This window comes from Podarcis filfolensis (genome assembly GCF_964270895.1).
Source record: "Podarcis filfolensis genome assembly, chromosome: 3".
Classification (NCBI taxonomy): Eukaryota; Metazoa; Chordata; class Lepidosauria; order Squamata; family Lacertidae; genus Podarcis; species Podarcis filfolensis.
This window is the reverse complement of record NC_139606.1, coordinates 13,859,700-13,875,670: the sequence shown is the minus strand read 5'-3', so window position 1 is coordinate 13,875,670 and position 15,971 is coordinate 13,859,700. Positions and strand designations below refer to the sequence as shown.

The 15,971-nt window shown below is 47.7% G+C and overlaps 1 protein-coding gene across 1 annotated transcript in view; it reads left to right on the top strand.

The window, feature by feature from the left end:
- The window catches only part of JAG1 (jagged canonical Notch ligand 1), a 70,121-nt gene that overhangs the window by 24,592 nt on the left and 29,558 nt on the right, over positions 1-15,971 (top strand). The window contains exons 4-7 of the mRNA XM_083606827.1: positions 6,348-6,602; positions 7,844-7,904; positions 15,122-15,252; positions 15,482-15,601. Coding sequence (XP_083462953.1) covers positions 6,348-6,602; positions 7,844-7,904; positions 15,122-15,252; positions 15,482-15,601 — 567 coding nt within the window. The remainder of the gene's footprint in view (positions 1-6,347; positions 6,603-7,843; positions 7,905-15,121; positions 15,253-15,481; positions 15,602-15,971) is intronic.

Genomic DNA, 15,971 nt, shown 5'->3' with positions numbered 1-15,971 from the left:
AGCAAGAGGGATCGGTGCGCAGCGATCTCTCTTGCTCTTCTGGCTTCCGGGATAGCCACGGAAAGCCTCTTGAGTGCAGCGGGAGTGCTCCTCCCTCTTCGCTCAAGAGGCTTTGCATTGCTTTCTTGTTTCTTGTTTTCCTCCTCTAAAAACTAGGTGCGTCTTATAGTCGGGTGCATCTTATAGAGCAGAAAATACGGTGCTCATTTCACAACTGAGAGACTACAGTGGTACCCCGGGTTACAGAAGCTTCAGTTTACAGATGCTTCAGGTTACAGACTCAGCTAACCCAGAAATAGTACCTCAGGTAAAGAACTTTGCTTCAGGATGAGAACAGAAATCACACAGGGGCGGTGCGGCGGCAGCAGGAGACCCTATTGGCTAAAGTGGTACCTCAGGTTAAGAACGGACCTCCAGAGCCAATTAAGTTCTTAACCCGAGGTACCACTCTATTCTTAAAACTTATATATGCATGCTACAAGGGGAAGGAGCTTCGAAGCTACCAGAGCCCCAGGATAGCTTTTTTTAAAAAAACAGAACAAATTGACCACCAAGAGTTTTTCGAGTGCTGGAAGGGGTCTGTGGTAGAGCATTTTCTTAGCTTGCCGAAAGATCCAGGTTCAATCTGTAGCATCCACAGGGATATTTTGAAGGACCTTGAATAGCCAGGCTGCTCTCTGAGGCCTGAAAGAGCTGCTGCCTGGTAGGGGATGCAATATCAGGCTACGTTGGACCAACGATTGTGACTCTGTGTATTATCTGAATTGGCTTTCTGTGTTTCACTTCCTCCACAGTTGCAGCCGGTCACATTAACTGCATTATCTTATTCAGGCTCCCCCCCCCCCCCCCGACGTCAGTTCGCCAGTAGCTCCTCCTAAAAGCCTGACACGACTCACCTAGTTTGTTCATTCATATATTGGATTTATTTATATCCACCTTCCCTCCAAAGTAGCACACGTCGTTTTTCTCCCCATTTACCTTCCCTGCAACCCTGTGAAGTAGGTTTTAGGCCGATGGGCTATGCCTGGTCCAAGGCCACCTAGTGAGTTTCCTGGCTGAATAGGGATTTTGAACCCTGGTCTCTCGGCTCTAACCAGTGTACCACACTGTACTGAGTTGCATGAGCTTGCTCCAGTCTTCCAGCACAGTGGAGCTGAAACTGCATCACATGGACAAAAGCCTTACTGTGGTTTCTGTGATTCTTGCACAGGCTATGCCGGGTTTTGCAAAGCGAAGCCAAAAGCGTATTCCTGGGAATGTGATTCCTTCCCCCGCCCCCTTCGTTCAGTTCCTAATTGCTGCAGTTCCTCCTTTTTGACCCCTTTGATTCAAATCATATGATTCCTGTGTGTGGAACAATGAGAGCTGTAAGGATCGCTTTCTCTCCAAGCTGGCTGACTTGACTCTTTGCACTGTCTGCCGCCATGGGATTGCCAGTCCTTAACCTTCCATCCTTGCGGCCCGGTAATGGCAGGTTTGTACAACTCTGAACTAATTTCCTTTTGGTTTCGTGCACGCTGCCAAGCGGGGAGAGGGAGCGAGGAATATGTGGAAAATCCTACCAAAGCTGCTTACGAGAGTGTCCTTGGTGGTGGTGGTTGTTGCTGCTTCCCCCTGTGTGGTTGCTAATAACTGGCCAGTAATGCCACATCCCAGGAGTCACTTTTCTCTGTGACGCCGCATGATCCCACTTAGTTTTCCCTGGACAGAGAATTGTGCGAAGAAGCATCGGTGTGAACTGGTCCGTATGAGTGTGGACGTGGGTGGCGCTGTGGTCTAAACCACTGAGCCTCTTGGGCTTGCCAATCAGAAGGTCAGCAGTTCGAATCCCCATGACGGAGTGAGCTCCCGTTGCTCTGTTCCAGCTCCTGCCATCCTAGCAGTTTGAAAGCACGCCTGTGCAAGTAGATCAATAGGTACCACTGTGGCAGGAAGGTAAACGGCATTTCGGTGCACTCTGGTTTCTGCCATTGCGCCAGAAGCAGTTTAATCATGCTGGCCACATGACCCGGAAAGCTGTCTGTGGACAAACGCCGGCTCCGTTAGCCTGAAAGCGAGATGCGCGCCGCAACCCCATAGTCGCCTTTGATTGTGCTTAATCGTCCAGGGGTCCTTTACCTTTTTACCTTTGCTAATGAGAATGCTGAGTCAGGCCATTGGTTCTGCCTAGATCAGTATTATCAGCACTGGCTGGAAGCATCTCTCCGGTTCAGACAAGGGATTCTCCCTGTGCTACCGGGAGATGGCAAGGATTGAATGCAGGAACATGGGGGCTCTCTGGCCCTACCCCAAAATAGTCAGCTGTGGCCTTTGGTTGACAGCAGGAGCTGGAACACAAGGCCTGGTGCTGGCTGAAAATGCATAGTACTTATTTCATGCTGGATTTGCAAATAGCCTGTGACTGGCTCTAATTTGAGAGTGGGGGGACCATTTATGTCTTGCATGGTGATTTGCACCAGCATACAGATCCTTTCCTTGGAACCTGGAAGGCAAGCAAGACAAATTATTTCATATATTGTTGTTGTTGTAAACCGATGGAATTTATTTTGAAGGCTGGCATAGAAGTACCTTAAGTAAAAGAGTGTCCTGTCCCGAACGATCTTTCTTTGAATAGCGGATGTATAGCGTCTATTCACCTTTTTCTCTCCCATACCCTTCAACATTTCTCCGATGAAAATGGGGACGTCCTAAGGAAAAGCGGGAGTGACACGGGTGGCGCTGTGGGTTAAACCACAGAGCCTAAGACTTGCAGATCAGAAGGTCGGCGGTTCGAATCCCCACAACGGGGTGAGCTCCCGTTGCTCGGTCCCTGCTCCTGCCAACCTAGCAGTTTGAAAGCACGTCAAAGTGCAAGTCGATAAATAGGTTCTGCTCCGGCGGGAAGGTAAACAGCGTTTCCGTGCGCTGCTCTGGTTCACCAGAAGCGGCTTAGTCATGCTGGCCACATGACCTGGAAGCTGTGTACCGGCTCCCTCAGCCAATAAAGCGAGATGAGCGCCACAACCCCAGAGTTGGCCACGACTGGACCTAATGTTCAGGGGTCCCTTTACCTTTACCTTTAAGGAAAAGCGGGAGATATCGGAAACTGGGATGGCTTCTGTAAATATGGGGCTACCCCTGGAAAATAGAGACACTTCGAGGCTTTGCTCTCCCCCACTGCCCTGCTTCTCAAAACAGAGGTTGTTTCAGTGGTGGCTTACATTTAAAAGGCCCTGGGTTCAGGTTCTGCTGCTGAAACCTCGTCCTATTGAAAGGTTCTCAGCTTGCCAAGCTGGGAAAGATCCTGGCTTTGGGACACTGGAAAGCCACTACAGTCTTATGGAGTAGAAAACTCAGTAAACAAGAACAACAGCCCTAGTCCTTCTGAGTCAGGGGGAAACTTGACTTCATGGGCATTCCTCATTTTGTTTAATATTTTGGATACTGCCCTGCTGCCACCTTACTTATACTTAAGCAATGTTGCCAGCTAGCATGGATGCTTTCCCCCTCTTATCTTTCCCTTCTCCCTCCCTTAGTCTACAGAGGCAGCTCTTGGCTGTTTTATGATAGATTTTCGGTCTGCAGTCCAGCAGGTTGTAAGGTGCTGTCAGATCATTGAAGTCTCGAGGCCGGGCTAGCAAGCGAAATACCACAGATACGTACCAGGTCCCAGGCACGTGTGAAATATTAGGGTTTTTGCTGGTCTGTTGCGTAGCTGTTTTGGGTTTTCTTGAAAAGTCTGGGAGGCCGTCCTAGAACCAGAGTGTCTTTGAAGGAGATTCCAGGGGAATCTTTGCTTCCTTGTCCAGAGCGATAAAAAGAATTTTGAGCCCTGGCTACTACGACTAAAAAGGAGGGGGTAATTTAATACGACGGCTTGCTTTTGCAGAGGGTGGGGGCAGAGAAAACCTGAAAACCAGGTGAACTTCTGAAAGTGGAGTGCCAATGTCACTGCTTGGCTCAGAAGGGAAAGTGTTTCCAGCTTATACCTGCCTGGCAGGAAATCTCTAGCATGAATCTTGCCCAGAGCAAATAGGGTTTTGCAACACTTCTACTGTAGTTGGCCTGAGGGCGTTTATAAGTCAGATGTGAAACGATATCTTGCAGATGGGTGAATAATCGGAACAAAGTTCAGGGCATTTGCAAGCAGAGAGTTTTGCATTCTTGTTGTTGCAGAGTACAGCCTCTCCTGCCTTTTGCTTTCCTCTGGTTGTGAAGAAGCCATTTTTCTCTTGGGCTTTGCATCGGTGCTCTGGCTTAGAGGTTTTAAGCAAGCATTTCTTGGCATCTTAGAGTAGGGCTGGGCAATATCTGGTTTTTGACATCACGATAAATCACCAGCCAAACACCGCGATACAACAATATATTGTGATGTCTGAAATAAGGGTGGAGTTATGTAGAGGCACTGAGTGGCTGACTTCACGTTTTTCCCCACGTTGAGATTTTTGTATGGCACACGCAATATATTGCCAGGTCAAAAGTTATGAAACCAATATCATGATATGGACTTCAAACTGGTTTTGGACAATATATCGCTCACTCCATATGAGAGAGCCACAACCAGCCTCTGTGGATACAGTTCAGGGCTAAATAGACTTGTGAAATATGGACCACTTATAAGTGCCATCTCCAGCTCTTCGAAAGATACCATCAATGGTGTCTCCAAAAAATTTTACACATCAGTTGGGAAGACAGGTGAACTAATGCCAGTGTACTGGAAGAAGCAATGATCACCAGTGCTGAAGCAATGATTCTTCAACATCAACTTTGTTGGACTGGTCATGGTCGGATGCCTGATTATCGTCTTCCAAAGCAACTACAGTGGTACCTCAGGTTAAGTACTTAATTCGTTCTGGAGGTCCGTTCTTAACCTGAAACTGTTCTTAACATGAAGCACCACTTTAGCTAATGGGGCCTCCTGCTGCTGCTGTGCCGCCGGAGCATGATTTCTGTTCTCATCCCGAAGCGAAGTTCTTAACCCGAGGTACTATTTCTGGGTTAGCGGAGTCTGTAAACTGAAGCGTATGTAACCTGAAGCATATGTAACCCGAGGTACCACTGTACTCTATTCCGAACTCAAGAATGGAAAGCGTAATGCTGGTGGCCAACAAAAGAGGTTTAAAGACTCTCAAGGCAAATCTAACAAAATGTAGTATAAACACTGACAACTGGGAAACACTGGCCTGCAAGTGCTCCAGTTGGAGAACAGCCTTTACCAAAGGTGTCATGGACTTTGAAGACTCTCGAACTCAGGACGAAAGGGAGAAATGTCCTAAGAGGAAGGCATGCTTGGCAAATCCACACCGTGATCAACTCCTGCCCCGAAGCCTATGTCCCCACTGTGGAAGGGCGTGTGGATCCAGAATTGGCCTCCACAGTCACTTACGGACTCACTGTTAAAACTGTGTTCATGGAAGACAATCTTACTTGGCTACAAGCGATCGCCAAAGAAGAAGAAGATAAGGGCAGCTTCCTATGTGTTTACGGCTTCAGTCTGCGTGCGCATAATGGGAATTGGCATAGCTAGTAAAAGGGGAAAAAAGGAAGTATGTTTAAAAAGATGAAACGTTTAATATCCTCCACTCATTAGATTGTTATGCCTTCAGGCAGGGCCTGCATCTTACTTTGATAGCGGTGCCTAAATCTTCAAGACAGATGATAATGTGGAGTTTAAATATTAATAAGTGCTATCCCACAGTCAGATTAATCTTGTGTAAATAGTCCTCGTAGTGGTTTTGGCGATGTTGGGTAAATGAGGCAACGCTTAGTGCTTGCCCATCTGCATAAACACTCAGCAGCCGGCAACAGTTTCAGTTGCTGCCGTGTGCAGAAACCATGCAAGGTGTGTGCATGTGTGTGCTTGTTGCACAGGGTTATGGATCCCTATTTTGTGTACAAGAAAACCATATACAGTCGTACCTTGGAAGTCGAATGGAATCCGTTCCAGAAGTCCATTCAACTTCCAAAACGTTTGAAACCAAAGCACGGCTTCTGATTGGCTGCAGGAAGCTCCTGCAGCCAATCGGAAGCTGTGGACGTTTGGGTTCCAAAGAACATTTGCAAATCAAGGTACTCCCAGGTTTGCAGTGTACAGGAGCCATAACATCTGAGTACCAAGGGGTTTGGGATCCAAGGTACGACTGTACTGGCATCCATGAGGGGACAAGTGTGTGAGCTTCGAAGGAAAGTCATCTCTCCAGGCTTCTCAGCTTTGCTTCACTTTGGTGGGGATATTTCTGTGTCTCCTGACTTAACCTCGCTGATTCTTCTTCCTTTGAGGGGGTTCCATTCATATGAAAAGGAGTGCCGCAACAGAGACCCGCAGGCTGCTCTTTCCCTTCTGATTTCTGTTTTCTTTCTCCCTTAAGACGCCGACAGCATCATCGAAAAGGCATCTCACTCTGGGATGATCAACCCGAGCCGCCAGTGGCAGATATTGAAGCAGAACGCAGGTGTGGCTCACTTCGAATACCAGATCCGGGTCACTTGCGACGAGCACTACTACGGCTTTGGCTGCAACAAGTTTTGCCGGCCGAGAGATGACTTTTTTGGGCACTACACCTGCGATCAGAACGGCAACAAAACGTGCTTGGAAGGCTGGATGGGTCTGGACTGTCACAAAGGTTTGTGATGCCCGTGTTACGTTCCCTGGGTATTGTGTGGCTCTAGAAGTTAGGGAGCACCAAAGATAATTTCTGCTCCCTTTAATTTCAGGCAAGCCAAGGGCAAACAGGTCAGCTATTTAACCGAGAGTCCTGCACCATCCCAAGCAAAGTTGGAGGGTTCTTAGGCCTCGTTTAACGATGCATGATAATGGGTCTTGCAACCTCAATTTAGTGCATTGTTTCTCAGACTTGGGTCTCTGGCTTTTGTTGCACTACAGCTCCCATCATTCCTAGCTAGCAGGACCCAGTCGTCAGGGATGATGGGAGTTGTAGTCCAAAAACAGCTGGAGACTCCAGGGTCAAGAAAAACTGATTTCGCAGCTCAATATAACAGAGGTTTTTGAATGGTGGAGACTGAGATGGAAGTATTCGATGTTGTGCTTGAACAGAGGAATCCGTCTTCTACTAAGTCAGGCAATTGGTCCATGTAGCTTAGTAGTCATCTACCTGCTGCCAGTCAAAATTGGAAACAAGATGCAGGTAAGAATGGAGGCCTAGCAGAAGAACTCCCATAATCCCTAGCCATGCAGCAGGGGCTGATGGGATCTGTAGTCCCAACAGTATCCCTAGGGCCACAAATTTCCCATCCCTGGTATAAGGCAGCTTCATAAGTCCACATACATGACAGTAAATCAGATACGTTTCATAGTATGAAGAAGCAAGGTTTCTTCTTCTCTGATAGTGAAGCTTCAAGAGAAAGGTGCTTGCTCAAGAGAAAGGTTCTTTTTAGGTTAATGAGCCTGCATCCTAAATGATACTCAGCTGTGGGGCTGTGCCTTTTCACTTTCAAATGCAAATCGGTTTGCAATGATGAGAAGTAGGGGTGGATCTGCGTTAGAACATTTTGGCTCTTTTGAAAGGGAATGGACTCTCTTCCTGAGAAAATGTGGAGACTTATAATGTATATGTTGGAAAGAGAGTGTTTCGCACATTATGGCAGGCTTTTGAAAACGGGACTTAAATTTCTGCTCCAGGGATGATGGAGTTGCTGTCATGAGACATTACCTACCCAGTTTCTTTTCCAGTAGACTTGATCCAAGGGACCTGTTTAAACCTTGGATTTGGTAGGATTACAGTTCTAGCGGGAGATTAAAACGTTCCCACGAGGGGCGAGAGTCCAGGGAAAGGGTCTCTTGTGCTGTTCGGGGGGAGGGGAACCCCAAACCCACCCTTCTAATCCCCCCTTCTTCTCTCCGCAGCCATCTGTCGTCAGGGTTGCAGCCCCAAACACGGTTCTTGCAAAATTCCCGGAGAGTGCAGGTAAACCAAACAAATCTTCCTTTGGCTAAGCAATCGTAACTTTTCAAATTAAACAGGGGGCTGTCTAGCCGGGGGCAGGGAGGGAGGAAGAAAGAAACGCTACCCCTTCTTCCCGCTTCATTATGAAATGTTTAATTGCGTGTTCTCCATTCCCGGCGTCAGTGAGGTGAAACGTTTCCCTCGCTCGAAATGCCCAGCATCTCTCCGTGTTGGGCATGGAGGCGAGAGGACAAATGCATTTGTGGATGTTTCGCAATGAGCTGCGGCCGAAATTCTTCGCAAACTTTTTTCCCCCCGTGTGCAAAATCTGCTGATCGAGGCATTTTCCTCTATAGTGTGTTTAATTACATGACTTGCTTTCATCCCTCCCTCCCCATTCCCTCAACTTTGTCCCCCATCAATAGGCAAAAGTTGAGCATTCTTTAGAATAGGATTAATGCAGCCTCTTGGTTCCTCTGGTCTTGGGAGCCAGACTTGGGAGTGATGAGAGGTTAATAGCTTGGATGGAATCTTGTCTGTAGATACCGATGAAGGCAGAGTCTTTTGCCGTAGTCTTTTGAAGTTGAAGTCTCTTCTCTTTTGGCCAGCAGACAAGGAGAAAGGGAGGGAGAGAGAGGCAGAGCTTGTATATAGCCAGACAGTATAAGGGATCCCACTAGAAAGCCAAGAATCTCATTTGCATGTATTTCTAATAATCGGTTTTCGCTTTCGTATCCAGGTAGGGTTTCTGGATGATGATGGGGTTATGTAATCCTTGTTTGTATAAGGCCACTGCTTTGTTTTTGTTTTTTAAGGCCAGCATAATTATCTGTCTCTTGCATAAGCATCAACCTTCTTAGCTCATGAAGCCTGCTATGGTGTTGCAGATCCCACAGGGTAGAATTTAATTCCCAGGGGTTGGTTTTCCCACTTTGCATCCCCAAATATAAACTGGACACAGAAACGTGGGCTGTCACCAAACCAGGCCAAGCTTCACCAGTCCTTTGAGCCCAGTTCCGGGCGTCTGCTTCCTCTCCTGCGTCCTGCGACGCTGAGATCTGCAGACCCAGAGTGGTGAATCCACCCTGTGTCGTATGATGGAATACAAAGCCTTCAATGGGGAAGGTTTAGGGACAGTGGGTGTGGGAAGGAGGGAGTTGTGCAGCCCTTGGAGTAAATACAGTGGTACCTCGGGTTACAGACGCTTCAGGTTATAGATGCTTCGGGTTACAGACTCCGCTAACCCAGAAATAGTACCTCTGGTTAAGAACTTTGCTTCAGGATGAGAACAGAAATCGTGCTCCGGCAGCACAGCAGCAGCGGAGCTAAAGTGGTGCTTCAGGTTAAGAACAGTTTCAGGTTAAGAATGGACCTCCGGAGTACCACTGTACATTCTTTCTGCAGCACCCCTGTGGGGCTCAGGAGCCCGGTTATGTCACCCCTCGCCTGCAGAGCTGGCAGCCCCTCACCCTTTTTCGAACATGCTCCCTTGTGAAGTGTTCCCTCAGCCTCCTCTCCTCTCCTTGGGAGTCCTCTGGGCAGCTACTGCTGCCACCCCTGGCCTCTGAACTGCCCCGCCTGCCCCAAAGAGCGGTGCCTCCTCACACTGCCCCACAGGGACCAGGGAAGCACCCCACCCCCCGGCCAGCCCCAGAGGCACCATACACCTGGGATGCTTGTAGCCAGGGCTGCTGCAACAAATAGCCATGCAGAGACGTGGGAGGGCATCAGAGGAGGGAGGGAAGAAAAGGAGGCCAGAGGCCAGTATGCCCGCGGCACCCCTGACCATCATTCACGGCACCCCAGGGTGCCACGGCACACTGGTTGAAAGCCACCGTGTTATGTGCCTTGGTTGTGCATGCTGCTGCAGGCTTCGATTCTGCCCGGAAGGAATGCTTGTGAATCTATGCAGTATTTGGGGTGGCATGCCTCCTTTTGCCAGTGTCTGAGCGCTTGTCTGCATGGGCGAGGGGGCGCTTCCCCTATGACGCTGCCGCTCCCCATGGCTGGATGTGATGGTTTGAATGTTTCGAGCAGCAGCTCAAGCAAGACGCAATATTCACATATAGCAGAGGGGGGTCTTGGAGAGACATTCAGGGAACCAGACAGAGGGCCTTCTCGGTAGTGGTGCCTACCCTGTGGAACACCCTCCCTTCAGATGTGAAGGAAATAAGCAGTTATCTTATCTTTAAAAGGCATCTGAAGGCAGCTCTGTTTAGGGAAGTTTTTAATACAGTGGTACCTCGGGTTAAGTACTTAATTCGTTCCGGAGGTCCGTTCTTAACCTGAAACTGTTCTTAACCTGAAGCACCACTTTAGCTAATGGGGCCTCCTGCTGCTGCCGTGCCGCCAGAGCACGATTTCTGTTCTCATCCTGAAGCAAAGTTCTTAACCCGAGGTACTATTTCTGGGTTAGCGGAGTCTGTAACCTGAAGCGTATGTAACCTGAGGTACCACTGTATTGTTTTTAACACTTGATTGGGAGCCGCCAAGAGTGGCTGGGGAAACTCAGTCAGATGGGCGGGGTATAAATAATAAATTATTATTGTTGTTGTTGTTGTTGCGGCAGTTATGTGCCACATCACCTGTGTCCCCATCCGTGGGGTTGTGGTTGTGCTTGTGCCAGCGTCACAGCTTGGTGGCACAGCATCTTCTTGGTCTTGGGTTCATTCCCCAGCTTCTCCGGGTATCGCTGGGAGAGGATCCCCTTTTTAAAGTTCTGGACAGCTGCTGTCAGTCAGGATAGACGGTGACCCAAGCCCACCAAGAATTGGCTGCATCACAGGGGGTTGGACTTACATGACCTTTCGCCCGCCTACAATTCTATGAGCTAACTGGAACAATGCTCTGACTTGTGTACATGTTCGAATATGGTGTTGGTTGGTTGTCTGCAGTCCAAATGGGACTAATGTTCTTAGGTAATAATAATAATAATAATAATTTATTATTTATACCTCGCCCATCTGGCTGGGCTTCCCCAGCCACTCTGGGCGGCTTCCAACAAAACACTAAAATACAATAACCTATTAAACATTAAAAGCATCCCTAAACAGGGCTGCCTTCAGATGTCTTCTAAAAGTTTGGTAGTTATTTTTCTCTTTGACATCTGGTGGGAGGGCGTTCCACAGGGCAGGTGCCACTACCAAGAAGGCCTTCTGCCTGGTTCCCTGTAACTTGGCTTCTCGCAGCGAGGGAACCGCCAGAATGCCCTCGGCGCTGGACCTCAGTGTGTATGTGTGTGTGTGTTTCATGCAAAGAGCCTTTCCCCATAGTCCCCGGCCCGTCCTGGTAGCATTCACTCTTGTGAGTGTGCCGCACCCGAAGCCAGATTTCTGTAGCCCCATGCCCTGTCACCAAAATTACGGTCTTCGCATGGGTTCAAACACTGGTGGCAATGCATACAGATTTTTGATTTCCTTCTCCCAGCTGGGGAGATCAGGCAATTTTCTTACGCTGGTCCTGGGGCTGGCAGAAAGCTGGTTTGTTGATGGTTCCTTGTAGCATAGGAGACTTTTGGAGGCAGCCTCCCCATCTTGTGCCACACTCGGACAGCTCTGCCTCATTTCAGCGACTCCCCTGGCATATCCCTGCTGCGCTTGTGGCACTCTGCCCAAATCCAAATGGCACCTCAGGCGACAGAGCTCAGGTTACGTGCTTTGAAATGGAGCATGTTTGGGGCACGCATGTTGTGTGTGCAACTCGAGCACGCCAAAGGAGATGAGATCCGCTTGAACCCTTACGGCATGCCGTTCCAAAATGGGGGGTTTGCTTTGCCCCTCCGCCCTGCAAACTTGGTGAGGAGCCCAGGTCCACTTCCTTTCAGCCCTTGAGAACATACATGAATCACTCCTAGATAAGGGCGATGCAAAAATCTGACCAGCCCTGATAACAGAAGAGAGGCTTGTGTGTTTGTGTATGTGTGTGTTGTGTGTTTCGGTTGGGCTGCAGTGTTTTGTTCGCCCCCATTTTTGTCTGGGCCGGAGACCAGCTTGCTGCCTGAGCTGGAGCCAGAGCTCCCAGAGATTTGTGCTTCTGTCATCCATCTGAAAGTGCCTTATGGGGTTTGCCCACATTCCTCGCTAGCCAGAACAACAGGCTTTGTTTCCAGAGTTCAAGCCTTCCTCTGTCTCTCACCTCCCACTCTCTGCCCAGACATGCTCTAGTGCCCTTATTTACTTAAGGTGCAATTTTCCCACACTTCCTTTGCAAAGTTCTCCAGCGATGTTGCTGTCCTTCCTGATACCCCAGCCTCAATTATATTCTTGGACTCGAAGGGAAACAAGATTATAACTCTTTTTCCATTAAGTTTGGGGAGGGGGGTCAGGGAATGAGTCACAGTCTCTTTAATGTTGCAAATGCGATCGTTTAAAAATAAGAATTTTCAAAACCGGCTAGATCTGAAACAAGAACGCATAGAAGAGTCTGACTACCTCCCACCCCTGCCCCAAATTTCGTTTTGGAAGCCACTCGCAGCAGAAGAAGACGGTCTGATTAAAAAAATAATAAAAATGAAGCCCTGTATGTGAGCCAGGCTTCTCCGCATGAGAATGCGATTGTGTTATGTTGTTAACGCAGAAAGACTTAATAAATGCTTCGGGCTAAAATTAGCACTGCTTTGTTTTTGTTTTTTTGCTTTCTTTCTTAAATTGGCTGCCGTTTGCTTCTTTGGAACAGATCTATCAAGATGGGCTGTGCCTAGCATTTAAAAGTAGAATTTTGGGGGTGGGTGGGCGTTTGGAGACCCTGTAAAGCGGTGGTGTCCAAACTTTTTTCAAAGAGGGCCAGATTTGATGAAGTGAGGGCCGGCCAAAGTTGTTTAGCTTTTTTAAAGGATTTTGCCCCAAAGTTGTTGAGCTTTTTGATTGAAGTTGTTGAGCTTATTTTAGGATTTTATCCCAAAGTTGTTGAGCTGTTTTTAGGATTTGGCCCCCGGGCCGGACTTTGAACATGCCTGCTGTAAAGAAATGATTGCTCCTCCATTTCTGAGCATGGTGTACTGTGAAGGCTACTGACTCTCTTCTTGTCCACACTTCTGTTTAATGCTTGCAGAGTTCAGGCTGAGAAAAGAATCTATAATTTTTGTATTCTTTTTGACTTCCATATCAAAAAGGTCGGGGGGGGGGTCATTCCCCTTTGCTCTGTCTTGCCCAGAGAGATGACTCTGTCAATTGGGCTTCCAACAGATATATTTTAATATTTCTCTTTTATTGAATATATCCAGAGGCTTTGAACTACTTGCTCTCCCCCCCCCTCCTGTTCTGTAAAATTAATTAGGGGAGTGGCTTGCTGTCTGAGGTTTTTAGATGGAGAGTTAAAAGTTGCTGCAAGCAATTAGCCCTTGGAAAGATCCCTATCGCTTTTCCCATGACAAGGATTTGCTGGGCAGAGTTTTTGAAAACCGAAAGCCCAACTGGCTTGGATGGAAAGGTTTATTTTAATAAGTTAGGGCCAGCTTAGCAAGTAATTGCCGGTGATCACTTCTTCCCAGGTCCCAGTAATGAAGTGAACTTTGCAGTTAACCCACAATTTCATGCTTTCAACCTTTCTTGTCTGTTCCCCCACCCCCACCCTCCCCTTCATATTCTTCGCTTCAAATAAAAAATGGCAGTGTCTCAGTGTGGAATGTATTTAAACTGGAGATTTTCCTTAATGCCCTGTGTTTGCATTTGAGGAAGGGAGCTTTTCGGATAACAGATTACATCTCTTGCTTTGTTACACCAGCCTGGCTTCTTGAGCTTAAAGTAATACGTTCAGAACATAAACACAGGCACTTGAGCCAAACTTCGGATAAAAATTGGGTTCGCTAGGTTGAAATTATCTGGCGGAGAAAAAAATGTCAGATGAATATAGATATTCTTTAAGCACATAACTGATTTATTATGTATGCAGCTATATGTTATCAAAGTGGAAACATCAGTGGACTTTTAACTATCTTCTGACTGCTGCCAGATTAATATCTCTCTTGAAAGAAGATGCTTCCTGTCCTCCTAATTCGAACATGTGATTCTCCCCCCCCCCAAAAAAAGCCCAAGCAAACTGAGTTGCGGTCCAAGAGGAAATTCTCTAGTAACTTTGCTGTTCTATATTGGTTGCTTGTTTTTCTTTCTGCTCAAGTATCCTTAAGCCCTTGTATTCATGAGAATCCTTGGGAGAATCCTCATTCTTCCTCTCTCCTCTCCTCCTTGCCCCTGTTTTATTAATTCATTTGTCAAACCCCAGGGATTGATCTATAGTGTGCCTGCACCCATTCTCCCTTCCCTCCCATTTGTGTGAGTTTCAGAACAGTATTGTCTTCCGTGGCACCACACTGGGGCTCCCAGAACAGTTATTCTTTTCCTAGAATAGGCTGAGTCTTGAGAGACCTTGGAGGGGAAACAAAAAACTTGGTTTGTTTACAAGAAACCACCAAATACTCTCCCCCCCCCTTTTTTTGAGCAGAGAGTGGGGGAGGCTTCTCTTTAAATCTTAAAATAAAAATAAGGATTTGTACATGGGTGCTACTAGCCCAGAGATGGAAAGAAGATAAAGTCCCTACCAGAGAAGAATGGCAAATTAAACTGTTGGGCTATGCCGAAATGACAAAACTGACCGGAAAGCTCAGGAACCAAGAAGACCAAAACTTTTAACAAAGGATGGGGGAAAAATTATAATTTATCTAGGAGACCACTGTAAGCAGATGAAAACATTGGCAGAGGTTGCAATAACGCTTGCAATGTAGCAAGTACTATGGAGACAATGGAGTCACATAAAATAGAGATTGTTGGAAAAGATGCAGTAGAAATGGTTTAAAAATAGGAACCATAGAGGGGAGGGGAGAAGTCCAGAGATTTGGAGGAATCTGTAAATGTGGGTGTGTATGGTTGTATTGTTATAATTTTATGCTTGTAAAATCAAGTACAGTGGTACCTTGGGTTACATACGCTTCAGGTTACATACGCTTCAGGTTACAGACTCCGCTAACCCAGAAATAGTGCTTCAGGTTAAGAACTTTGCTTCAGGATGAGAACAGAAATCGTGCTCTGGCGGCACGGCAGCAGCAGGAGGCCCCACTAGCTAAAGTGGTGCTTCAGGTTAAGAACAGTTTCAGGTTAAGAACGGACCTTCAGAACGAATTAAGTACTTAACCCGAGGTACCACTGTAATTCCCCCCAAATAAATAAATGAATAAATAAGGATTTGTCGGCCCTGTTTCTTTCTTTTCGAGTGACTAATTCCCCTCTCCCTTTCTCTCTTTGAAGGTGTCAGTACGGTTGGCAAGGTCAGTACTGTGACAAGTGCATTCCTCACCCGGGCTGTGTCCATGGAACTTGCAACGAACCGTGGCAATGCCTCTGCGAAACCAACTGGGGTGGCCAGTTCTGCAATAAAGGTACACTCTTGAGGCGGCTTTGAAATGCTAGTTAAACATGATGGAGGTTGGGGGAGGCGGCGAAGGGGGGGGGGGAGCTGCAGGTCAAGGATGCACTGCCGGGGGAAAAAGCCCCTCTCCTTTTGTAACGCTGGCCTCTGGCTCGGTTGTGGGGCGGCTGTCGAAGCGCTCCGCAAACCCTCACCCGGAAGGCAGTTCCTTTCTCATTTTTCCGGACGGTCCCTTGCAGATCTCAACTATTGCGGAACTCACCCGCCTTGCTTGAATGGGGGAACGTGCAGCAACACCGGACCGGACAAGTACCAGTGCTCCTGCCCAGAGGGTTACTCGGGACAGAACTGTGAAATCGGTAAGGATCTCTGCAGTTGGTTGGTTTGGCTGCTTTTGGGGGCTGTGCGCTCTGGGCTGTGCTGGAGAGATGGTCAGGAGAGAGCGAAAATCGGGAAGCAAGCAGTAATGAGGACATCCTGGGGACAGAATTGTTGCATCTGACCAATTTTGTTTTGGAGAGAGGGAGAATAGGTTGGAGTTACAGCTGGCACACATAGTTCTGCTGTTGAGCTGTGGTCCTCCCCGAGTTCAGGTCCTCGGATGTGTCTTTGGTTCTGCCAATGATATCTGGCATGTACGAGTTAACTTTGCTCAAGAAAGGTTTACATTGTGACTCGTGGGCATCCCTAAAGTGTCCTGTCTGGGTATGGTTTAGTAGGGGATAATAC